This window comes from Temnothorax longispinosus, chromosome 12, assembly GCF_030848805.1.
Source record: "Temnothorax longispinosus isolate EJ_2023e chromosome 12, Tlon_JGU_v1, whole genome shotgun sequence".
Taxonomy (NCBI): Eukaryota; Metazoa; Arthropoda; class Insecta; order Hymenoptera; family Formicidae; genus Temnothorax; species Temnothorax longispinosus.
The window spans coordinates 6,417,601-6,444,443 of NC_092369.1; the positions used below are offsets into that span (position 1 = coordinate 6,417,601).

The 26,843-nt window shown below is 36.9% G+C and overlaps 1 protein-coding gene and 1 long non-coding RNA gene across 11 annotated transcripts in view; one reads left to right on the forward strand and one right to left on the reverse strand.

Annotated features, from left to right (window-relative positions):
- The window catches only part of LOC139822839 (uncharacterized), a 273,173-nt gene that overhangs the window by 170,045 nt on the left and 76,285 nt on the right, over positions 1 to 26,843 (reverse strand). The window lies entirely within an intron of this gene.
- Positions 1 to 26,843, forward strand: part of Mp (collagen XV/XVIII-type protein multiplexin) — a 214,114-nt gene that overhangs the window by 113,369 nt on the left and 73,902 nt on the right. Inside the window, exon 2 of one of the 8 annotated variants that reach the window (XM_071794952.1) lies at positions 14,019 to 15,059. The exons of 6 other annotated variants lie outside the window; for them this stretch is intronic. In XM_071794952.1, coding sequence (XP_071651053.1) covers positions 14,865 to 15,059 — 195 coding nt within the window. In that variant the 5' untranslated portion in view covers positions 14,019 to 14,864. Of the gene's footprint in view, positions 1 to 13,915; positions 15,060 to 26,843 lie in introns of those variants that run through there. One more of the 8 variants, XM_071794953.1, reaches the window with a different exon arrangement.

Consider the following 26,843-nt stretch of genomic DNA (forward strand, 5'->3'; position numbering starts at 1 on the left):
TCGTGCATACCTAACCCGATGTCCTTTTTCTCGAGCCTCGGAATCGAGTCGTGTTCGACTCGCGTCGAATGGTCACCTACCGATATTCGATATTCGATTACCAACCACCGCGCGTTTCACTTCGCATTAACTATAAATTATCCTCCTCCTCTTTCCTCTTTGTTGGCGGATATTCCCGATTTAATTATCTCGGGGGTATAATTTTCGTTTCATTCAAGCAACCGTGAGCAACAGCGAGCGTTACGTGAACGCGTCACCTGTCCATCCATTGAATTGCGATCTACGAATACTACGAAAACTTATCGAGCATGTACGCGGTACTGCAAAATTTATTATAGAAAGTTATGTCCTATTTACATTACTAAAATATACAAATCATATAGTAGCAAAACGCGCGTCCTGATTTTTCTTAGATTAATTTCTTTATTTTTTATGCCCGTTATATTAGCCGTAAAAATCCTGAGTTAAGCAGAGAGAGAGAGAGAGAAGCTGCCGTCCTTATTTATTAAAACTAATTTTCTAAATCCGATAAAGAAATGCGGAAAGAAAAATAGCGTTGGCATCTGAGGCTCATACAATTCCGCGCGTAACATTTTTCATGTCACGGATTAAAGGAGTAAAAAGCTTCTTCTTTTTAATTTAATAAAAACCCATTAACCTAATCCAAATTTTTCTAGCAATTGTGTAGTTTAGAGATTACATTTATCTTGATCATTCGTATTACATGCACAGCCGTTATTATATATCGCGTTCCACGACGTGCCAGCAAAAATAATAAAAGTCGCCTTTTGCATCAGTCCGCGAAACATTAATCTTATCTCCGGCGGGACGACATTGTCATATGCGTCGCTCTCCTGATGTCTTCCGACTGCCATCTAATGTACAACGGGTGCCGAATTTACGAGCGCGATGTCGAGGTGCTCCGCCTGCGGAAATTCTTTTACAGAAACGATTCCTCTTTAATGTCAATCCCTAAATATTTTTCACCGCGCCGTTCGCGCACCGTTCTGTTTCATGACACCTTTCAATCATCGATCACCTTCCACTCTTCGGACTACAATGGGCTTTACGTAGTTTCATCGGATAGTTTTATCGATTCGCGCGGTATACCGTGTACCAGAAACGACAACGATTTTTTACCATCATATGTGCGATCGCGTCGGCTGTCGGTCCGGTTACTCTTTCGTTTCTCTGATTGACGTTTTTCTTCTATTACACCTCGTGATCGTGCGAGTGCTATCGGCTGTGCGTACAAAAAACGCAATTTTCGTCGATGACGCTTTTCATTTATTTTTTTCAAACGCATACGTGCGCAAATTGTTCGCGGAGCAATACTGACCTACTTGCAAAAAAAAAGAATAAAAGTTCTATGCAGAAACGACCATATTTGCCACTCATTTAACTTAGAAATGTCATTTACGTGCTATTTAAATATAGAATGCCATTCTCTGGGTGAAAAGTATAAAAAAGAAAATTATCAACTGAAATTAGAGAATATTAAAACTGCTAAAATGTTTATAGTATCATATTCCCACGTTGCCGTTTTGGGGAATAAAATTTCCAAATTGTCAAGCTATATACGAATTTTCTCCCGAGAAAAACGGAAAGTCAATATCAGGTGATAAAGTTTATATGCGAGACAGTTCTTTCCTTTCTCCTCCCGTCCCTCCGTATTTCATTTCTTCCGCCATTTTCCCCTTCGAACCACGATGTACTTTGCACCGTATGATTGAAAAAAATGTTCCTGTTTCGCTGAGCAGAATCGTGAAACACCAACGCGGATATTGAAACCATTAATTGATCCTAGAGACAAAACGCTGCTGGCGCGGGACAAAAATATTGCCCGCTCCAGTGAACCCGTGCCCGGCACAAATATCTTTTTTTCTACCTAGTTAAATAATCGTGATCGACCGAATTTCATTGCAAATGTCGAAATCTCTCGTTATTTCGTATCCATGCAAGAGATGCACGTGACATTACATGTTGTAGTACGTGTAAATTTGCAAACTACACTTTGGAAGTTAACGAAAAGACGTATATAAATATTAAGTTGCTCAATATGATTCGTCTTAAACTTAAAAGAGAAAATAATTTCTAAAAAGCTAAGTTTTGATTTATTTGCATTTATAAAACTTAATTTACCTTATTTCTTTTAAAATATCTTTATAACTGAACTTTCCTGACGAATTTTCATTAGTATTATTATTACAAGCCTATAAAAGTTGTAAAAAGATTTTATGTATAAATTTTACAGATAAGAAAGGTATTTAGACTTGCCATCTGTTGCAATGCGTAAAAAAAAAAGGCATAAATCCATCCGACTCGGCGCTGTGCGTACTAACAAATTTTCAACGTCACGATATCACGGCATTCAATTTTGATGTCGACTTGCGCCGACATCAATATAGTAGTAACATATGTCACAACACGGGAGGCATACGAAAATTTGCCTTTGCTTTCAATGCGCTTTGTCTACGCGCTCGACCGCTCGACACGTTACACGGTTCGCAGCTTTCGCTCGACCGCGCCCTGCCGTCAGTTTAAAGGCGTCACAAAAGGCGAACTCGTCGAAAATAGCTTTCAATTTACGCGAGAATTAATCCGTTTTCACAGCGGCTCGCTTTTCCGCCGTGCACTTTGGATTCCGGAGGCCGAGGACCGCCTCAGATAGTCACCGGGCCACCGCGATTTCTGTCACATCCACAAACATCCGTATGTCAAAAATAAAATAATAAAAATCCTGACTTCGCTTTGAAACTCGCCCTACGTTCGGGATCGACGTCGGCAGTCGCGCGATATTTGTATTCGGTTCGCAAATACCGTCGAACGGAATCCCACAGATGTGCGCGGCTCTTCGCGACTAACTTTCATCCTTTGTCCCGGCGAATGCACTTCGCAACTTCGGTTTATCTTGCCATTCCTTCTTTTTAGCGGCGCTCTTTTACGGCCAATATTGCGGACCAAGTCTGCTCAGTCGCCTTATTTATTTTGCACCATCAATCTTCAATGGCAATGAGACCGAGGCGAGATTTTTCATTCGCTCCTCCAACAGCATTCCTGAATGATGCGCGTTTACCAAACGGCAAAACGCGCGAGCCGCCGCGCCGCGGCCGTTTGTACATAGTGAATTTAATTCCGATAGAAAGCGCGCTTAATCGACAGCCACAAAAATTCTTGCGAATCGTGATGACAGAAACTCAATGATCGAAGGCAGCTGGGGAACCATCATGTGGAAATAGTGAAGCGAAAAATCCCCGGAAATTCCCGTGTGTGTAAGAAAATTATTCGATTCTACCGCGGAATATCAGCCAAGTCTCTGCAAAGAGAGGAAGAGAAAATAAAAAAAAAGAAGAAGAGCGTAAAAGGAGAAAAAAGTATGATGCATTCTATGCACTGCAGCGCGATACGTTAACGAGTAGTCTTCAGTAGACATTGCTCTCAATTGACAGCTGTCGACCCAGAAAATTCAACGCCCACGGGCACGAGACATACGGGGGATGCACCCTTCCTACATCCCACCTTCCATCCCTCTTCCCTCGCTCCCTCCCTGGTTTTTTTTACATCCCACGTTGCGCTCCATCGTTTCCTCTGCATTTTCCGCGTACGTATTTGTCTCGTTGGGCGGCATGATAAAGTTTTTGACGTACGCGCGGCGAGATTGCCGAAAACGCTCCGGGATGGATTTTCAATTACACGTCGACGAGACGCAGCGTCGTAAAATCGAGTTATCGTATGGCGCTCTGACGAACGTTTCCGTCGCGTTTGGCGTCGTGCGGAATGCGCGATTTCGGGCATGCTGTGGCGTTCACGATTTACGGAGTCAAAGTGGTTATTATGAGAGAGCGTCGTTGTCACGCGAGAGCGTATCATCCGTAAGAGTGACTTGTCGATTCACTTCTCGAGCTATTTTCCGGATCGTCAACGTGGAAAGGGCATAAAATACCACGGCATCGTGGAAATTTTATGATTAAAACTTTTATACGCATTTTATATAGGACTGTTATTAAAAGTATTTTAATTACACGTAGGGAATTATTTTATATGATTCGCAACGATAAGCAATTACGAACGTCAGGATTCTCTTTCAAATGTAGACAAATACACACGTGTAGACGTTATCGAATTAATCTTCTAAAAATACGTAATCATTTTGAAAATTATTTATGATTAACATACCGACTTTAGCGTATAACGTAATAAAGTATAATATCAGAGACGTATAATGAGAGATGTCGTTAAAAAGAATAATTTTATCAGATAATTATCAAGTAATTATCAGAATATTATCAGATAATTTAATTACATTTTTCAAATATTTAGGAAGTTCTGAATATGACAGAAATAGATATAGTGTGCATATGTGCAAATCCATTCTAACGATCTCACTGGTTAGTTTTGTATCGATTTCAAAGTTATGTGAAATGTTAAATGTATTTAATATATTCGTTTTATATAAAATAATATGCAGTTTCAGATTTCAAAACGATACAATAAACCAAAAATAATTCTATTCAAAATTAAATTATGCCATCAAACACGTCCATGATTTTTCAAAGCGATATGTTCTGAATGGAGACAATGCTTTAAAGATATTTTACAATCGATAGAGAGCTAAAACAGTTGTAAACAAATAATAAATAAGACTATTGCACTTATCTTTCATGGAAAGTATTTAGTTAATATTTATTGACGAAGTTCATAATATTAAAATTGTGATCCATTTTTTTTTCGAGTCTGTATTTGCATATTGTATATCTCGTATCATTTACAATAATATCTCTGAAATTAAAAATTCAACCTGAGGTTATGAACGCTAATGCATTGCTTGAAGCGTATACCATTAGTGTATTGTACTTCTCGCCATTTCTATGATATTTCGTATATTATTCTGAAAAATGCATTTTATAAATTATGTACGTAATAGAAGAAGAAAATGCAAGATATTATCGTAAATGTAAAATTGTTTTTTCGGGCACATTATAATTATGTATATCCGTTAAATGCCACATAAAAATAATAAACGCCACACAAAATAATCACTAAATACTAAATGTTAACGGTATTTATTCTGAGACATCCATAAAATCCAGAAAAAAATAGACGTTTTATTGAAAATATATGTCTCAAATGTTTAAGAAAGCAGGACGTGCATGTCAGTGTTACTTGCAATGTTGTAGACGCATGCTATACAAATTATTATTTCATTAAATAGATTTGAAACTATCAATTCCACGCGATCTGATAGGATCTTATAAAATTTCTGTCTTATATAAATCTAGGATTGCTATTGCAATATTAAGATACACTGAACGGATTAAAAACGGAATGATGAATATATGTGACGGATTAGTAAGACAAATGCAATTTCCGCTGGATGAACGAAAGATCGAGCGAATTTGCAATTCGCGGCGAAATCAGCAGCTTGCGATGTGCATCACATAATACATATGTCGCACAATGCAACGCTAAAGGCTACAGGAACTGCACGACTGCTGTGCTCGTAGCCATTTCAAAGTTACAGATCGCTGAATCGCATACATGTCGAAAAGTACTTTACGTCGGAAACAGCAAGCTGTAACCGATGGCTTTCTCAAGTTGTAACCGACGGCAAGGTTTCATTTTGATAAAAATGAAACGAGACGCCCGCGCCGCTGAATACCCAATCGATCAATGCGCAGATATGTTCTAATGTTATACACATGTTAGATCGACTTTTCTTCGTGTTGTACATTTACGTTGAATCGATGATCATTATTATGATTCGTAACACATTAATCTTCGTTGTAATGATTAAATCGTGGAAACAAAAAAATACAAGACATATAAAAATAATAAAAAATAAAGAAATGTTGCAAATCATACAATCGTACAATTAAGTTTTGAAATTAAAGCTTGCAAACAGATTTCAAACAGATAGTTTTTTTATACTGCAGATATTTTTACAGCGTTTTCTCTTACATATTTTGTATTGGAGGATTTAGGTCAAGTATTCAGATTGTGATTAAATTTCTCTAAATTAATCATACATTTTAGCAAATATTTTTGTTAACAGGTTACGTACATACAGCAATGAATAACTGATTAAAGAATATTGTTGAATATTTTCGCTTCTTTGCAAAATAAAAGTATAATCAATATAATCATATTATATTATGCAGACTGGAGAAATAGTGGTTATTTACTAATCGGCCATTTGCTGATACGCATCGATTTTACTCTTCTGGCAACATAATATTTATATGAATTTTATTATGCACATCGCGTGCGCAGTATATATCTATCTAATCTGTCAATAAAAATGTATATAATTTAATTATTCAATAAAAACCTGCATGTTAACACGAATCCAAAAATATTTATTTGCGAAAAAAGCAAACGAACCTTGTTGGAAAAGTCGAGTACATTTTTTTTCTATCGTAATCGACTCGAATTGACCAGTGGTTTTGAAAAAAAAAGCGTACCAGACTCAAAAATTCTTTCCCAATCTCGCGTGATGTTTTTTCGATGACACCAACACGACGCGGTTCGTTCGAACTGTTCAATTTCCGTGGCGGCACGTCAGAGCAATGGCTTTCCTCGAGGGGGGGAAAAAAAAGGTGGAGACCGCAACGAGAGAATATCCTGGGAAAAAGACAAGGATGACGGGGCGCGAATCTCGATTCTCCTGAACACGGTAGAGAGAATCTCAAGCCTCAGGCGCCGAAAACTGTAACTTGAACTGGATAGTAATTCCAATGACAAATTTCTATAGAAGATAATTAAGACAACGTTGTCGCGAATTTTTAACAGAAATTCTTATGACAGATAAAATCTCACAGTTATAATTTTGAAATCTATTTATTATATTATTTTCTAACAGATTCAATCTCGTCGAGTACGTGTCGTAAAATATTTATTTACGTTATAAATGTGTATATCGATATATAACAAATATATATCATCTCATAATTTAATTATCTCCGAGTATATTGAAATATCGTTAAATTAAAATTACGCTGCGTATAGTCGATCAATAGACTTTATATACTCCATTATCATAGAGAATATCACTTGCTTGAAGATCCTATAGAAATGTTACAAAAATGTCAGAAATTACTGACATTCAGGTCACCCAACCCTCATTAACTTGAGATTATTAATTTGATTATCCGTGATGATAATGACTAGGAATATTTGTGAGCGCAGTTGGCAGATAATACCGTCGACTTTTAATGAATTACGGAACCACATTTGTGATCGAGCTTGCAAACCAAGCTTTTGATCTTTCGGTAATCCGCAACGTCTTCGTGTTCTTTTAATTAATTTTTTTTTTATCGAAGCTCTCCGTGCTCGCCTTTGATAGGGAAGCATATTGAAACGTCGTAATTACTTAAGTTTCAAGTTGGACCCGGATTGCTATTTAATTTCACCACCTAACTAACTAGTCTTGTACTCTCAAAGTAACAGATGGCACGACTGCTCAATATTACTTCTTTGACTCGTTAGTTTACCAAAAAAGTTTATAATGTATTTGCACTTAAATATTACAAGAGTTGTGCGTTTGTACAGAAAAATTACGTATTAGAATTCGCGTGACTAGATATTACATAATTGTTATAGACATCTTATGCATTATCTTATATCTTATTAACATTAGATTCTTCTAATTCTAAAAATTGTCATGCATATCCATGTTAAATTGATCACAGGCTTTTGTGTAAAAATAAATTATAATATAAAATATTTTACGGTTTGATCGTGAAATATGTTTGATTTTCTTTTTACATCAAAAATGCAAGTAGGAGCGGTACTAATTTAATTACCCGAATCTGACAGAATGTATTTCCGAGATAAATCTTCGAAATTAATTGAGAAAGAATAGACCACACCACTGAGCTGGCGGGGAATTTTTGCCCAGAGTGACGTAAAATCGACAGAAATGGCTGGAGGTATGTTCAAAAAAGTTCCTCTCGCTTGTAGACTCGCTCAGAGATTGCAAACTTGCTGACGTCTTCTGGCGGACATTGTCCCTGCTCTAATTAAAACGGGCATTAACCGATATAATTATTCCGTTTCGTTACCGACCAAATGTCAAATTTGGTTTGAATCTATCATGCAAAATTACAATCTTAATTTCTATTAGTAGATATCATACTATTTATTATTCTCTGATTAATAGGAGATTTTAGCTTGTTTCACGTTACTGCAAAATTATTTGTTACAATTAATCCTGAATTGAATTATTCGACCATTCACTAAGCAAATCAAGGCAATCGTTTTCCAAATTTGAGATTATAGGTTGTAAGCGCTTAATTGACGACTGTGAATTCGATGTCAATCGATGGCTCTTCAACAATATTATTTCGCGTTCATCATTTATATATCCATCCAAATCCAGCGTACTGTTGCAAAAACATTATCTTCCACTATCGCCGGTAAAAGCGGAGGATCAGTTATATATACCAAACGAATTTGTTCGAATTTGTTCTGATAATAAACGGCGGTTAATCGAACGACATATTCTCTAATAATGCCGCTCGCTCAGCCGTAAAAACAACTCTTGTAAAAGCTCTAATGGCTCTCGGTTCTGTTATGCCATGCCATCGTCGGGAGAGCGTACAAATGGCAATTTTCTAAACCAAAAGAGTGCGCGAATATCCGATTACTACCGCGATATCACATGGGTGCACTTCCGAAGTAAGGGCACGATTGGCTCGAGGCAAGCTCGAACAAACGGGGAGGCACAGCGAGAAAGTTAAAACCTCCTTTATAGCACAAATGGGACCGCCGCGGCCCGACGGGTTAGCCTCGAGACGGCCCCGAATTGGCGGAAGTGCTTTGATTTGCGTAAATGTGCGAGAATCCGCATCGCAAATGCGCATTTCGCGAATACGCCCGCTGCTCCGTTTTCTCGCTCGACGGATAAATGCGAGAACGGCACAACGACACACCGTGGAAATTACTCGCTTCCTTTTTGCTCGACCACGGGATAAATTTATTAAAAGCGTCGGCCCCGTCCGTCGCCGCCGATGTCTCCAGCGTCCCGCGTGTATACTGTGTAAAAAAGTGCATTCTTTCGCGTCGTAATATAGTCGAAATAAAATCACACCGCGGCACCGTATTCCGCGCGAAATGTCTTACGAAATGTCTTGCGAAATGTCTGTAAGGGAACTGAAATAGAGGACACATCGTAGTGACAGGATCATATTTATCTCGCGTATAACACCGCTACAATTTTGTTCCGCGCGACACACACTCGATTCTATATTATTTGCAATCTATGCTGCTGTCACAAGTTATTAAGTTTTCGCATATTTTGTCTGATTAGAGAAACGTCAATAACGAAAATGTATAGTCTGTATAATTTCGAATTTCGTCTAATTTCCCCTCTTCTATAAACATTTAATATAATATCGTCTTTCCTGACGTGTTATGAAGTTGAGAAATAGATTTCCCTTAGAGTATAAATACGAATGATTCCAATATTCGTATTGCTGAAAAGACCTAATTAACTTAAACAAGTGTGCATAATAAAATAAGATCGCAACAAAGTTATTCCTGGCGTGTATTAAAAGTTGAATTATGACAATAATGACATTATATAAACGAAACGTGAGCTTTTCAGCTTAGAAAATTCTCCTGAATAAAAACGCGAAAAAATAAAGCAGTTTCCGTAGGCTACACCTACGTCCGCGGAATGTCTATGAAAAAACTTAACGTACGCGATGACATGCCATTCTGAAGAATTTTCAGCGGCTAAAGGGAAAGGATGGCAACCATGTCGCCTCTTTTCTCTGCGGTAGTGTAGCGAATTGCGAGTGCAGTATCGGAGACGAAACTAAGTAAAACGTATAGGTAAGCGCGCGCGAGATTGGAGAAAGTAGGTACAGTCAGTTGCGTGCGAGGGGACTTTTCTTCTCCGTGCTCTTTTATACGGTACGACAATCTAGAAAATACTGATGCCTTCGTAGAAAAGAAGGCACGCTGGGCGAAACGTTTCGTTTCGTGCTTGCAGATACAGGCCGGATAAACGGAAGTAACCCCGGGTGAAGTATAAAAATAACCCCGCCATTCCCGTGCAGGCAGACAGAATTCCTATTAAAATTTCCTTCTGCCTCACGTAATTCTTTAGTTCTTCGTGTCACTTCGTTCCGTCTTCCACTGATCTCAGAATGCAACGCCATATTCGTTATTTGCTTCTCCTTTTATTTTTTATACTCATTGTGTCAATGTTACGATAATCATCACTATTATAGCCCTATTTAAAATTAGAGAGATCACGACTGTTCATTAGAATTTAACTTTGACGAAAAGAGTTAGATTTCTTCAAGTTATATTTGTCTCTTCACATATACATGTTGCTTTAGAGTCAGAGTAGAATTATGAAATGATAAGTATTAAGTAATAAGTATTAAGTATCTTCAGCTAAAGACATATATTGCATTGTATTGTAAACTAGAAGCCATCCTAGTCACAAGAATTAAGAGAAATAAATACCAAATAGAATAAACAATTCACATATATTGCTCGCATGTCACGTTGAAATTTATATGTTTATACTGTTAACGTTTTTATTTTTACTATCAGATATATTTATCAAAAACAATAACTCAAAATAAATGTTTCTAACCGCAATCCTGCGGTTGTGTTTATTTAATGTTTAATAAAATCTTGATTTTGTGATTGATACATTCAAAAAATAATAATGGTAATGATAATTGTAAACGTAAGTATTGATTGTAGAAAAATATACCAACATGATACCTAATATACTTTCTCTGAAAATAGTTACCATGTCTTTGAAAAATATTTCAAGTATCGTAAACGAGATAGAAAATTGAGTTTCTGAGCTTCCCGGAAGACAACGTTTCCTTTTCGAGTATAGAAATGGCGAAATGAAGTGATAAGAAGAGCGGTCGTAAAAGAAGAAGAGAAACGTCAAACAAAATGGGTGTATCAAAACTATTTGTGGTGGGAAGCTGAAGGCCATGAAGGAAAGAGCGCAGCAAAACTAAGTAATTTTTCTTAGCACTTGACACAGTGACCTACCCTTTTACACAATCCCTTCGAACTTTTCCAATCGAAAAGTCTATCTAGCCAGAAAGCTCACAATCTTGATAAGTCGTTCCTCTTTATTTCACTTATTTCTAAACAGCGAGTACTTCGACTTGAATCTCATCAATGGTATGTGGAAAACGCCAAGAGAAAACTAGAGTGAAAACAACCGAAAGAAAAGCAAGAATACTTAAAGTTTATATTGTTCTCTTCCTCTATAGATAACGTAAAATTAATATAAAAGCCAATTGCGAAATAATGCAAGTAACAAATATTTTTACGAGAATAAATCGACAAATATTTGAAATATTTATTGCAAATTAGAATCCGCGATATCACATAATCAAAAGATCGTTTTAGCTCTGGAAATTTTTCTTGAAAGAAGAAGAAGGTGGATACGAATTCTTTTGCTGGGTAAATTGTAAAAGAGTAAGCGCAAAAAAATTTCTTAAATTACGTTTGTGGAATGGAAAAAACAACAGGAATGAAAAAACCGGCGAACTCCACACTATTCTTTTCTTCTTCTCTCTCGTTCTCTCTTCTGAAAGGGACATTTCGTGTCTGTGTGGATCGCGTAGATTGTAAGCGTCATATTTGAAATGAAACTCGCTCGTTTACATACTTCTTCTTCGAACTGATTAGATATTCCATCTTTCAAGCTTTGTTGGAATTATTCTGTGATCTGTTCTCGCGAAAGAGAACATCGGATATTTCTCTGCAGTAATTTTTAAATATCCTAGAAACGTATGCATTATATCGATTCTTATTTTTAAAAAATATCTCAATTTCATCTCACATTACATCTTCAAAAACATATTATAATACGATCACACAATCGTATTTAATTCTTTTTTCGATGGATGTTGTAGAAAGCGCTTTAGACGCAGATTTCTTGAAAAAACTCGGCGTAAAAGGAATTTAAAAAATATAACGGTTGCTAATAGTTGAACGTGTACGAAAGTGCAAAATTGACGAATATACGTAATTCTTTTGAATTTCCAACTCATTGCCTGCAGCATTACACGGCGTTAATACGCTTGTCTCTTATTCGTTATAATTATTCTTTTGCAGTAATATGTCAGCGCGATTCGATCTCGCTTATTCATATCCCATTACGATAATTATCTTAAGCGATATCTAATAAAATTATATTCGGCAAATCAACGTGTTTCTGCACTTTAAATGCCAAACCATCTAATATTATATGATTATGATGTTATGATTAAACTTTTCCATGCCTTCAAGAAAATACAAAGAACCGCGCTATCCAGACGGGCATATTAAATAATTCGCGGTTTTCTCTTGCCCGCGTAAAATTATGTACCGACGGTATTCCACGAAGACTGCACTTTATTATGTTGCATTTCTCTCGAAAAGATTCCCTTACAGGAGAAATAGCACCTTTTTTAAGATATCTCTCTGTATACGGTAATAGAAAATTCATTACTTTTCCGAGAAAAGTATTATTAATTAAAATAATATATTACTTAATATTTAAACAAAAAATTTATTATATCAGCATATAATTTCCCAGAAAAAACTTTTGTTCGTTATCAATTTCGTTAATTAATTCGAGTACTAATAATTATATTGAAGCCAGAAAATTTAGAATGAACCATTGCATTATTCGTTTAAAAAAATTAATTAATTTGAGATACAGTCACAAATGTGAACACAATCCCAGTTATTTCATTAATTAATGGTATATATCTTATATACAAAAAAAATAATAATTATTAATGAGCGGCGACTATGTTATTATCCTCTTAATAAAACATCCGCTTTCCTCATTAAACAATTCTATCTTCTGTCTCTCTGTTTCTTTCCCTTATAATTTAAAATTATAGAATAATATTAAAAGAAATTCTGTGTGTGTATCAATTCAAAAAATATATTTATATTACTAAATAATTAAATTCTATTTTAAGCACGACTTGAATATAACAATAAAGAAGTGTTTATACAAAAAGTATCTCAAAAATTGATAGACTTAAATCGATAACTTTATTATTTCATTTTTATCAGCGTTCCTCAATCGAGAGAGAGTACTCTCGCGTCTACGTTTGTTAGGATGGCACGAACCGACAACGCAGACGACACTACGTTCTGTATAAAATGAAAATAGCATTACCGAAGAGGATAGAGTGGATGGAATGGAAATAACTGTGTCGTGTGCCGCTGCAACTCGGTAAAATTGATTTTCGTGCTTAAGATCTCGACACACTGCTCGACATTGCAGCGCTGTGCTAATTTATGTGGATGTCAATTCGATCGACAGCGAAAATGAGACACCTCCTAATAACCAGACATATTTCACAATCGACACTCTCTTTCTCTCTCTAATATGTTTTATTTTCCTCTAAATAGCATCTCAGGTGTTTGGAAGAATTCCATCAAAAAATATACAAAGAATTTATATATTTTCTATGTTAAATCAAGAGATATTATTAAACAGAATTAAATATTGCTATTATATTTCTTTACTCTTTAGTACTCTTTACCTATCGTCGCGGTAAGAGAAAGTTTGAATAATCAACTTTAATATTATCTTCTATGTTTATCACAAATTTCACCTGACCCGAGATAATAGCGTTGATAACGACCAAAGTCAACATATTTAATATGCAATGTCGCCGAGCGATCGTTGTAACACAGAAGCGTAGAATCATTATTCCTACGATGTAAACCGCGGTAAGTTCCCTCGACATTTAAAGGCCTTCAAAGTTCGTCTTCCAAGTGGAATACAGGGGCTGAAAGGTAGGGCGAGAAACAGAAAGGTAGAGCCGAGAAAGAGAAAAGAGAACGAAATGAGAGAAAGGAGAAGAAAGAGAGAGAGAAAGGAAGGGAGGGAGGGAGGGAGGGAGGGAAACAAGAACGAGAGCGGAGTGGATTGAAAGAAAATCTAAGAAACTCGAGAAACAAGAAGTTGCGTCTTCGACCCCGCACCGTTCCGCTTTGCACCCTCATTATATGCATCCCTGCAGAGAAATATCGTCGCCGGTATATATACCTCGAGGGCTGAAACGTCTCCTGGAGAACTTTATTGTTGATTATTCAGACGAGTTTATCGCGAGTCGTTGTTGTTGAGCTGGTGCAAGCGCTCGCTATAGCGCCCGCGCTTGTTGAACTTGTTGATCCATGCGCGTGCATCCATCGGGCGGACTGAAAGAATCATCGCTGGAGAAACTCACCCCGAGGGCCCTCGAAAACGACGAGGACGCTTTCTTAAAATCTTCCGAGGCGTTGAAAGCGCCGGGAAAATCACCCTAACGTGCCAACTCGAGAACGTGAGATTTCCACAAGACGCGCCCTAGGTTTTTCCTTGCTGCAACCGTGAATCGCTTCGAGACGGCGATTTCGAAAATCCAGTGCAAACGTCGACAAATCCATCGAATCGTATGTGCAACGGGGGAAGACATCGTATCCCAGTGTTGCATCTATCGATCTCTCAATTAAATCGCTTCGAGGAGGTGAGCGCGCCCAAGCGGCTTCAAGAATGACACACGGGAATTCGCCCGACACGTCGTCACCGTCGCCGTCGTCGTCGATATTTGAATGCGAGGAAGTGATAAAGTTATAATGATCGCGGAGGACCGGCGCCGCGCGACGAGGAGAGATTATATTATTTATCCCTTTGATTCCCCGCGTCCCTCTTGTCACAAAGAAAAAGAGAGCTATTCATATACATAGAGATATATATACATAGATACATATACGCATGTTTTCGGTCCATTCCGCGTCGGATGGATAGCGTTGTTTGTTGAGTGTAAATTTCTATATCGGGACATTTGAACGCGAGTGATCGCGACGAACGCTAATCCGTGAGAAAGATGGCGATGGTAATATCGCCCCGCAGCAAAATCGTGACGCTCTCCCTATTGATCGGCATCATCACCCTGGTGGCTCTCATTATAACGGGCGTAATCGGTATCTGGAGCGGAAACAGCGAGAAGACAAACGGCACGGGGACGAAGATGGTCAGCAGCAAGCTCCAACAAGTCACCGGGTATGCCGCGATGCAACACGTGAGTAAAACTAACTTGATCGAATTTCCGTAAGGCACAAACGCTCGATGTTAAAACAGCGACAAATTGATTTATCTTTTTATATAAGTATCGATCAATTGGTGTCTCAAAAATATGTCATATTCGAATAGCGATCTTTTAGAATTTTTCACATAATCCACGTTCTATATTTGGCGAAAACATAATCGAGAACTCTAATATTAAAATGTTTTTGGAAAATGATAAAATTAGAAATGGCTTAACGATCTCAATTTTTATGCTAAAATATAAATTGGCAATTAGTAAATATATAGCAACGGTTTAATTAAGATATGATTGCAAAGAGATTTCCGAACAGGCGAGTTTTATATAAAATTAATCAAGTGCCGTCTTAATTATTTAAAATTAGATATATTTTGAATTCTTTATTGTTTGGAAAAATTTATATCAAAAGTTATGCTCATTGCCTTTCCAATAATTTAGCATAATCAATAAACAGTCTTTTAATTATTTATTTTTAATAATAAATAAACTATACACATTTACTGTACATATATCTGAATACTTTTTATTAATATATTAACACACTGAATTATATCCTATAATTTATTTTCATGACACAAAATACTATTACATATTTTTCTTTCAATAAAAGAACTATGGAAACTCATTTCTTGATTTAATATAGAAGAGCTTGATTTCTTTTATACAAAACTCTTTGTACATGATTCTGCCTTCGTAAGAATTTACAGTCAAACTTTCCGCGGAAATAACTGGCAAAAATTTTAGTGATTGATGTATTGGATATACAACCCTTATTCCTTACCGATAGATAAAATAATTTAAAGATTATGTTTCGAGAATATATATAAACAGATAATATAATCCGGCTCTGCTTAAGACTATTAAACATTATTAAACTTTACTTTTTTAAAACTATATCAAAATCTCAATTTAAAATACGTTAACATTTAACGCTAAAACTTTGAAAATTGCAAAAAAAAAGATATGCATTTAATTACATTCTACTAGTACGAAAGTCGCTTTATTTCTCCCCAAGGAGTACCAGCGCTAGCTTCACCAACTGCGCCTATTACGCAGAGCGCTCTGCATAAAAGCCATCCAATTTTCGCGGAAAGATCGGCTCTAAGTTCTCACGAATGCGAACAAGCTCGCGACTAATTTGTGCGTTTTTGTGATGCCGCGTGCCGTGAAAAATTCATTGTACGGCGAACGAAATAATACCGCACGAAATTCATCTCCACTTTCCGATCCTGCCCGACCTCTTTCCATATAATTAAGTTAACATGCTCACACATCCCGCTTGATTGGATGCACCGATCTGGAGATGCAATTTTCGACATTGCCGCGTTCTGCACGCGCGTATTATCGTCCAACATACTCGCGCGCGTGCACACGATCGCGGAGGAATGCTCTACGTCCTAGCTCCACGAGCGAGGCGCTTTACGTTCATCTTCTCATGCATATTAATATTGTTCGATGTGAATCGCGAATCGCTCGAGGTTCCTAAATCACTGGGTCTTGCGCTTGAGAAACACAACGCCGTAAATAAATGAAATTAACGTCGCCATTATCGACCGTGTGACGCGCCGGGAATAAATTATCCCGGCTGCATCAAGTAACGGGAAACGTGTATACTACAGGTTCGTCACTGCTTATTGAAAAAGAGGACGGTACGCGATCGCGGAAACAAGAATTGAGTCGCGCGAATATTTCGCGCGCATTGAGAATGACGGTTGTTTAATCCGTTTATCGACGGAATAATACGTCGTGACAGAAAACTTTTAAGTAGGTCTTATAATTTACATATTTAAGCCGGCGGTTTCGTCATGAATAAAATTATACATTGATTTGCACAAATACACAGATACGCATTTGCATCCTTGAATCTGTTTCGCGCGCGTTGCCTCTCGTTGATTTTCATGGTTTGCATGCATATGTATTAATATTACAACCGTGTAAACTGCGTCAGTAGCATAGTCACGCCATATCGGAAAAGTCTTATACACATCTATTGTTTGTGTCAACCGATAGAAACACGTAAAGCTGTTTGATCGCCAACACTCGCAATTGAAATATTTTATTTATGACAGACGCGTCGAAATTCGAGAAATTCGATCTATAACGCTAACTTGATTAGCGGCCATAGTTATCGCGTATGAAACCATCGTTGCTATACGGATTAAAAAGTCATATCAATCATTGGCGATTGCTAATTAAAAATTCCTACCTGTTCGCGGCTACTTCTCGCAATTATCAAAGTTCCGGTCTACGAATAAGTGAGTTATTCAGCATTGCACCGCGGTAATTAAAATTGAAAACGCGTCCCGCATTGGCATATCGTTAATCAACGATAATCATACGAGTTGCAGATTTTATAACGAGTGAATCAATTATTTTATAATGAAAGGAACGTTTAATGAAAAAAAAAAGAGACAAAAATATGTGCAACTCATTATTTTAAAAGAAATTTCGATATATATGACGATTTAAGACATAAGGAGAAACTGCCATTTCATAAATGTGCCGTTTCATGCTATATTAATTGCCAAGAGTTTACAGCATCGCTTGTATGTTAATTAAGTTTCCACTATATAAGAGAAGTATAGAAGGAGAATATATATCATTCAATGTAACTTATAATTACAGACAACTTCCGCAAAAGAGTTGACGTTTGTATATATATGAGAAAAGTGCTTCTAATCTTGTTTTTAATCGTCCAACCACAGAATGACAAACATAAAAAAATTGATAAAAATGTATTTTTGCTCTGGACTGACACTGATATATTTTGTGCACTTTTCACTCTTGTCACCCCGATCAAATTTCCTGTGGCGTACTCCAGTTTCAGATATTTTCTCAATCAATGTAGACCCACAAAACGTTGGATATTTATCTTCGAGAATAGACAGAAAACGCGTGAAAAACGCTTGACGGGCTATAATGTCTCCACTTTTATGTATGACTATCGGTAAGGGAAAAAAGTGTGAATCTAGTTTCAAGTACGAAAAACGACGAAAGATAAAAGGAGATACATCCCTGCGGGTACGTTTCTAACGGCACTACAAGACAAAGTGCAACTACAAGCTAAAGTGCTCAGAGGGTACAAGCAAACATGAATCGAGGATTTCAGTGAGATTGACGGCAAACATGTGTGTGACCGCACGGTGACTGGCTATTTTCACGGGAAGTCCACTTGCGCTCGAACGTGCAAGTGGCTCGAGAAATTGCCCTTGCTAGTTCCTTTCGTCGGACCGTAACAGATAATCCGAACTGCTTTAGAAGATGATACGCAATCTTCTCTGTATAGAGAATCTCAAAACGTCGATCTTGCTAAAACAACGGACTTTAAACGATGTTGTGATAAAATACCTTTTAAATTTTGCATTGATTCCAAACCGTGTTTATAAAATAATGATCACAATATGAAGGATCTTCAATACTTTATCCCGAGAAAGGTTCAAACAAAGCTCAAGATTCTTTTTTCTTAAGTTTGAAGATAATCCGGGATTCTGTTACTTGATATCAAAAATTGAAAAGTTAAAGTTGAGAACAAACGCGAACTTGCATAGTTTTATAACGAGTATAGCTTCTTTACTTTCCAGCAACAGTTTCTTTTCAGGATAACGAACAAGATGTAATAAATACTGCGATAAGCACCAATGTGTGTTCATAACGTAATAATGCCTGAGTTTGACCAAGACGTTCCGAGGACAAATCGTTCTCGACATAGAAATGGTCACGGAAATCTTGGCGATATCAGTCATGGTTCCTCCGAGAAGGAATAGTAATCCAAATCTCTTTAGGAATCCCATGTGCAGTCAGGTAGACGATATATTCACGTTCTTGCAAACATTACGGAGGTCTCTCTTGCCAAGGAACAACTAAATCTCGCGGTACGTAACGATGCGCTTCTTTCTTTTTTTCTTTTTCTTGTTTTTATCGTCGAAATGTCCCGAGAAATTTGTCTACCTTAAATACGGCACGGAAAATCGTCGCGTTTAAACATGAACTTGATAAATTACCACGTTACCCGTAAAATGTTGTCTCCCCCGTAGCACAAAGTCGACATGTGAAACGTGAAACAACGGTATCAACAATGTAAAAGCAAATAAAAACCGATCGGATATAAGTTATGCACTTTTTAAGCCACTTTCTTCTTCAAAAAATCGTTTAGACGACTTTTATCATAATTTGGTATAACGTAATTTATGTTTCATGTATCTCGATGATATAATTATGTGTATTTATATATTTCGTAAATTGCGCTATGTGTGTTGTTTGTGCTAAGTTATTTGATAGTGACTTAAGTGATTGTAACTTCTAAAAGATTGCAATAATTTTTAGGGATCATTGCTGAGAAGCCGTCTATAATATCAAAATAAATTTTAAATTAACAATAAACGCTCTCAATACGAATACTCTCGAGCTCGCGATGGCATGGAAAATCTCACTTGAAGTCAGAGTAAGGCACATTTACGAGGTACTAAATGGTCGACGGTAGAAGGAATTCTGATATACCGTGGAATCGGCCCTTCGTAATCCAAATCTCCTTAGAGAAACGAAATGGAACTTTCCATAAAATATATTTCCTTTCCTAAGAACATTCACCGTCGAATCTTATATAACTTACTGCCAGCAAGTTTATACTGCCGCGAGCGCCAAATCATCGCTAATCGTAATTGCAAGAGCTGTGAAGAAATTATGCGTTCGTGTTAATTGATTGACATCTACAGTATAATTAATTGTTTTACAAAACAATTCACACTTACCGACTTTTAATTTCACTTTTAAATTACATTTTTATATAAAAAAAATAAAAAAGATATTTCTACATTATGTCTAAACTTGCGATATCTGGCTCTTTGCAGTCAGAATATAATTCGAGGTTTACTTCGCAGCTCTGCAAAATTTGAGGAGTAAAATAACATCCCGTATCTCGAGATTTACCGAAGACCGCGAAAATTGATTTAACTCGACGGCAACATGCGGTTAATTCTGTAGATGATTCGGTAACGATGTTATTTGAGCTTGAGATGATTTTATCCTGCTCGCCGCGGCACGTCTCTGGCGGGAACAGCATTGCCAGATCGCGAAGACGACGATGTAACATTCCCACATCGCTTCGATCGGAGATACTAAACTGCGCGGGCGAGAAACGTTAGATATCAGACGCGGCTTGTCGGCAGCGAAACGATGCGCGCAGAACCTAGGCGTTCTGAAAGGTATTTCGGCAGGAACGGATGGCTATGCGGCCTGCCAACGTCCATTGAATTTCAAGCGTCCGTTTATCGAGCCAAAGAGAGCGAGAGAGAAAGAGGAAAAGGAATAGAGAGCGGAGGTCACGTCCGCGCAAGTGCCCTCCGTAACCGAGCGAAGAATCGACCCGCCGCTGCTAACTTCGATTTATTTCCTTCCTCTCTGCTGGCAGCCATCTATCTTTTATCGCACTTTTAATTCGATCCTTCGCTATCCCATAAGCGAATTAGAAAAAAAAAACGCGGCGGCTACGCGCCAAGAAACAACGATTTCACGCCACGATACCAGTTTGTTGCTTATATATTGTCAGGAATGGGTCGATAACTTCATAACACGAACCAATATTAGAGCATAGTCTTGTACGAAGAGATCGTGAAGACAGGATGTAAAGATTGAGCGTTAAAATAAACGGTTGTTCCGCAGTTAACTTTTGTAACTATCCCTTTATTCTGCATTAGAACTCATAAAACTTTCGAGCCCGCGAAGTTCCTCTTCCATCTCTGATAGCTTCTGTAGCGTTGCGGCAAGCGGAACTTTAAAGAGTGCTTTTAACTAACTCCGAAAAATCGAGTTACGGTACAAAAACTCGGTGCCACTCTACGTGTTTCCAAAGTTTTGGCAAAATCATCGGTTTTGCTGACGCTTTTCTCCGCACGCGATTCCTTCCGGGAAGATTTTTCTGCCCTCGCTGAAAACTTCGCGAGTAAAATAGTGTTTTAGGATTTCGTCGTGTGTATTATACCTTCGAGAAAGTCGTCACGAAACCGGCGAATTACATCGCATTCTTCACAGCAACCTTGCGGCGTATTCTAAAGCAAATTAAAAACTAGCCCTGGATTTAAAGTTTCTTTAGTAAGTGCCCACATGGGAGATGTACTTTATATAGTAAATATGAGAGCTCGTTTTGACATAATATCTAAACTTTTCATATAAGGCTACCTCAAATAGTTGGGCGACGAGATGTTTAAGATTTAAAATTATTTTGTGAACTGACCTAAAAGCAACCGTTCTATATATCTTCTACTCATTTCTGCTGTTTACGTTACATAAATAGCGGTGCATTTCTTTGAAAACAAATTAGAAAAGTTAGAAAAATAAATAGATAGAGACAGAAAAAATGAGAGTAGGAGGAGAGAGTCAAAGAAGTAAGAAGTAAGATTTTAGTCGAGCCCGAACCATCATTCGAGAGAGGTCATCATCCTTGGAAGAAGCGAGAGCTAATTGGATTTAGAACTTAGTCGGCATATCCTTAAATTGGAATCTTCATATATAAATCATTGAGACCATATATTACCTGAGATAGGAGGGAGCAGAATTACAATGTACAATTACTAACGGAGATGCACCAACCAATCAATCTAGATATTAACGAATTGCGGCTCACGACCAAGACGATCTTGGCAACATTTTTTGAATCAGTAATTTATCAGTCCTCTCACACTCCAATTATTTTTGTTCTCTACGTCCAAACAGTTTTTTGTATAATTTTATAAATTTGTATCACGACTTTCGGCTAATATTAATAATCGTGACTAGCTATCTGTATCTTCTCACGAATTATGACGGCGAGTTTTTATATGCCACTCTATATACACTTTTATAGACAGCAAAATGGTGAAATAAATTCAGTAAACAGTCTCGGCAACAGTATAATTTCTAGTGAACGCTTAATTATCATATATTTCCTAATAGCAAAATGGCAAATATAAAAGTACCATTAAAAAAAGGGGAAATAATAAATATGAACAAAGAAAAAAAGATAGCATAAATTACTTTGGAGAAAGGACAAATTCTTTTCTATCTTGATATCGTATATGTGAAAAAAGAGAATATTTTTCATTTTTATAGTACACTGCAGTGATTATAACAGTGGTTTATTTTCTAGCACATGCTCTCTCTTTTATTCTATGACTCCAGCATCCGCGTGCAATTTTGTCACTTTAATCTCCAGATAATTTCTAAAACGAGGAGTAATGCTTCTACTCAATCTCTAAATGTGATTACATCACATGCAATAAGCTTTATACAATCCTCACGATATATCGTAATGTATACACAAGCATCACGTGATAAATATTTCATTCGATGCTAATCGCGCAAGTGAAACCTTTTAGCATATTACCGGCATATCAGAATGCACGTATAGTAGTTTTCGATTTCCAACAAAAAAAATTACTTTCGGATGGATATCCGGTAAAGCTTCTCAGCACAAAAAATCCCCAAAACGCGCGCGGTATTGATTATGGCGGCTTTTTCGGCGTTGATTCGCCCGTTGAATTTTTTATGTTCGACAATATTATTTATTTCGCGAAATATCTCGCCGTTTTGTGGATACGGGATATACACGGTGCATGTGCGTCTAGCGCCGACGACGGCAGTAATATCTTAATGCAGTATTCAAACCGGCCGAGATATCGTTGACCCGCATCCCTAGGCGCATTTCGCGATACACGTCGCGGCCGACATCTGCGAAAGCTGCGAATCTGCGATACGTTTGTACGTATCTATGGCTCCGACAATGTGCGACATAATTTGCGTGCAAACGAAGAGAAATGCGTAACTTTATCACCTATCTACGTTTAATACAAATACAACCAAATAAATATAGATTCGCGGTGATGCGTACATGTACGAGGATTTAGAGCAAGTAGGGTCGTTCGGTCGCGCTCACTATTGAAAATTCATTACAAATATGAATGTTCCATAATGTCTAAATTGGATATCACATTAATATTGTCATATTATCACATTATCACATTATCATATTAACTATTGATTTATATGCAAAAGAAAATTTGTTATATTTAAGTTACATATTATAATGTTATATTAAAAAAAAAAAGAGAATTTCTGACATCATCGGAAAGTTAAATCTTTCAGTTTCTTATACAGATTTTAGTTTATATATACCGTATTAAATATAGTTAATATATTAGTATTTATATCTTTTTAATAAAAGACAATTTAATGCAGAAATGGTTTTTATATATATTAATTTGACGAAAACACTTAATATTTTACGACAAGCTGTAAAATGAGGAGCGAATATGACAAAATAAATTGCTCTTCGAATCTTTCTTATAATTTATAGCGTTATTTTAATAATGGCGACGATGCAGATATGTTCCTCTCATTACGTCGTCGAGTCATATTACAAGCACATATCAAAACTTGTTGCGTCTCGGCTACCACCGACCGACCATCGACAAAAGATCCCCTGAAGAAACCTCGTCGCTCGAGTTTCTATTAAATTCTTTTAATTAATCTCCTTGGATACCCTTGATGTCCGCCTGCCTGCCTGTCTCAAAATCAAAATCGCACGAGCGAGATATCTCTTTTCGAGGATCGCTACTCGAGTGAATCGAAGGTAAAACTCTGCGCCCTTTTACCGGCGTAAGTGGCAATCAAAAGAAGTTTTACAGTGTCGACAACGAAGAGGTGGAAACTGCCACGTTGCGTCTTAAATATCGAGAATGGTCGCACTCAGCGAAGTGAGAAGGTATAGGTACGTACAAAGAGATTAAAAGAATTTTCACATCGAGAATATCATTCTAAACTTAACTCTCGAGTTCTCATTTGAAAATCTAGATTTTATTTCTCATTTCGAACATCTCTCAAACATATTATTTTATAATGTACTTTAATGTTCAAAATCTAGAAATTATTACTATATGCATTTTAAGAAGTTTATAGAAATTAATCTATCATATATAAAAGCAATTAACGATTATCATACGTATATTCTTCCGAAATTAAAAAGATCAAGCAACGTTTCTTTCCTTGATGTTCTGTATAACACGCAAATACGTGTCTATCATCGCGCGTATAATTACTTATTACGGGTCTATGGCTCATCGCACGACGTTCAAATGAGCACACAGGCAATGCAATTACACCAAAGCGTAGCTGCATAGTGAGGTATCGAAGCAGAGAGGACAAGCCGTATAGCGAGATGAGCGAGAGACACGGAGAACCGTACAAATGCTATTCGCAAATTCGGTTCTGCTCACACGACCAGGACTATACCAGAATCTGGTTGTAAATTCAAACACGTACGTCTATATTGATCGCATGAAATATATCTCTTTGATCGTGCTTGGAAACGCGTTCCCGATATGAATCTTTAGCGCAAAAATATAAAGACGCTTCCATGTTATTTAATTATGAAATTTGCGAGAAATATCTTTCGTATTAAATCGCGAGAGAGCAATCGGACAATAACATATTTAGGATGCTCACCTTAATTGAACGCGTATATCGCAACGCTGTATCACTTATTCAAATAGTGCCCCGCCGCGCGAATGGCGGACATGTTGACACTGGTTAGTACGATGCGCTCGCAAACCAAGAGGCCAACCGTTCTATTTACTACCAGAATTATTGTCCATCTACGAATTTCCAAGGGCGGACAAGATCCGATCTACTAGTGCCACTATCGATGTCTCGACGCGGTAATGGTCCTTGAGCTACGCTTACAGACGCACGTACACACGATGATGTGTAATAATAACAAGATATATATATATGTATATATATATATATATATCTTTCTCTCTCTCTCTCGGAGAAAGCACGCTCCGCAACAATAACAACAAGAAATAACTGCTTTGTAAACCGGAATTATCTCACGACAACGTACTCGCCTAAGAGGCAATTGCGAAGGATGAAGCTCGCTAAGATTGATAAACTGTTTCAAGAGCGAGATCATCAACTCAATTGGAAAACTTAAGAATGCGTTTTCATATGTTGTGATTTCTAAGAAATATTTCGACAAATATGAGACATTATATCTATGTAAATATATAGTTTTCTCATGATATGTTAAGTAGTTAATAAGTAAAATACTTTATAGTAAACGTTGAAATAAATTTCTATTTATTTACTATATATAATAATTAATTATAACTATAATAAATAATAGATAATAAATATAGGTATAGATATATAGAAATAGAGTTAGAAATGAGTTTTCACGATAATTTTTCTACAACAACATTGTAACCAAGGAAGGATATGAAGTTATATTAAGTAGATTCCAGGATTACCATTTATATAACGTAATCAATAATCGATAATGATGAAAGCTATCGTACTTCTATTATCTCGTTGTTAAAACTGTCGCAAACAAACTATTGCAAAGGACCCCGCAACGGTCATGGGGGGTTTTGGCTCCCAGTCAAATTTAACAATAATGTAGGATAATTTAGTTCATAAAATGCTGATGAAAAGTGTCTATAGGCAAAAAGCCCAAAAATGGACAGTTTCCGAGATATAAGTCATTAAAGAGTGGAAAAATGAGAGTTTCAGGTTTCAGCTAATGGCAGTTTGCAACAGGCTGAATGCCATGCTTTCACTAAAACATTTACTTGATTGCTGAATGAATTATACTTATGCACAGTATGCGTGTTCAAAACGTTTTTCTCTAAAATGCTTAGTTTTTGAAAGAAAAGGGGTGGGCGGGTGATCTCAGACATCCGGTATATGTTGCATACATGTCATTCGATGCAATGACATTATATTATGTATGGTTTGATCATTGACTTGACTATGTGAACACGCATACTGTGCATAAGTATAATTCATTCAGCAATCAAGTAAATGTTTTAGTGAAAGCATGGCATTCAGCCTGTTGCAAACTGCCATTAGCTGAAACCTGAAACTCTCATTTTTCCACTCTTTAATGACTTATATCTCGGAAACTGTCCATTTTTGGGCTTTTTGCCTATAGACACTTTTCATCAGCATTTTATGAACTAAATTATCCTACATTATTGTTAAATTTGACTGGGAGCCAAAACCCCCCATGACCGTTGCGGGGTCCTTTAATCAAATTATTTGCAAATCTAATCATTACTTTTTCGATTAAACTATAACAATTAAAAAAAAAATATTCAAATTGAAAAATATCTGAAAATATCTTTCTGTATTGTGACATATGTTAAGTAGAAATATAATATATCGTTCATATTAAAATCTAATTTTAAAACATCTTTTTCATTAATACGAAATAATCTAGGGAACGTTGTAAAAACTGTACGGTACAGAAAAATTTTGCCATGATTTTTAATACATATTCATTTTAATACAAACTTTTAACTGGTTATGCTTCTTCGATACCCTCGGGTGCAATTATTCCCGTTTAACTTTGCAGATCGCCACGCACGTTCTACACACGGACCGAGATTCGATTAATTAAACAAGCGCTACGATTAACCCATTTCTGAAGCTGCTCGAAGCGCCAGCAAATCAGGCAAACATAAGAGAATGTAGCTCGTGTGTATATGGCTGCCTCATACACAGTGTTTTATTGTTACGGGTGGATCATCGGTTAAATTAATTATTACTTTACATGTGGGAGCCGACCGTAGCAAGGATAACGCGCTTTAAAGATGCAGTTATTATTTACAGTCGCACATAACGTATTGGAAAAGTACATGAGCGCGAGCATTAAGCGAGAGAAAAATTACAATGGATTATCGTTGTAAGCTCGTTTGTAGTCATTCGTTTCGTAAAATATCGAAATAT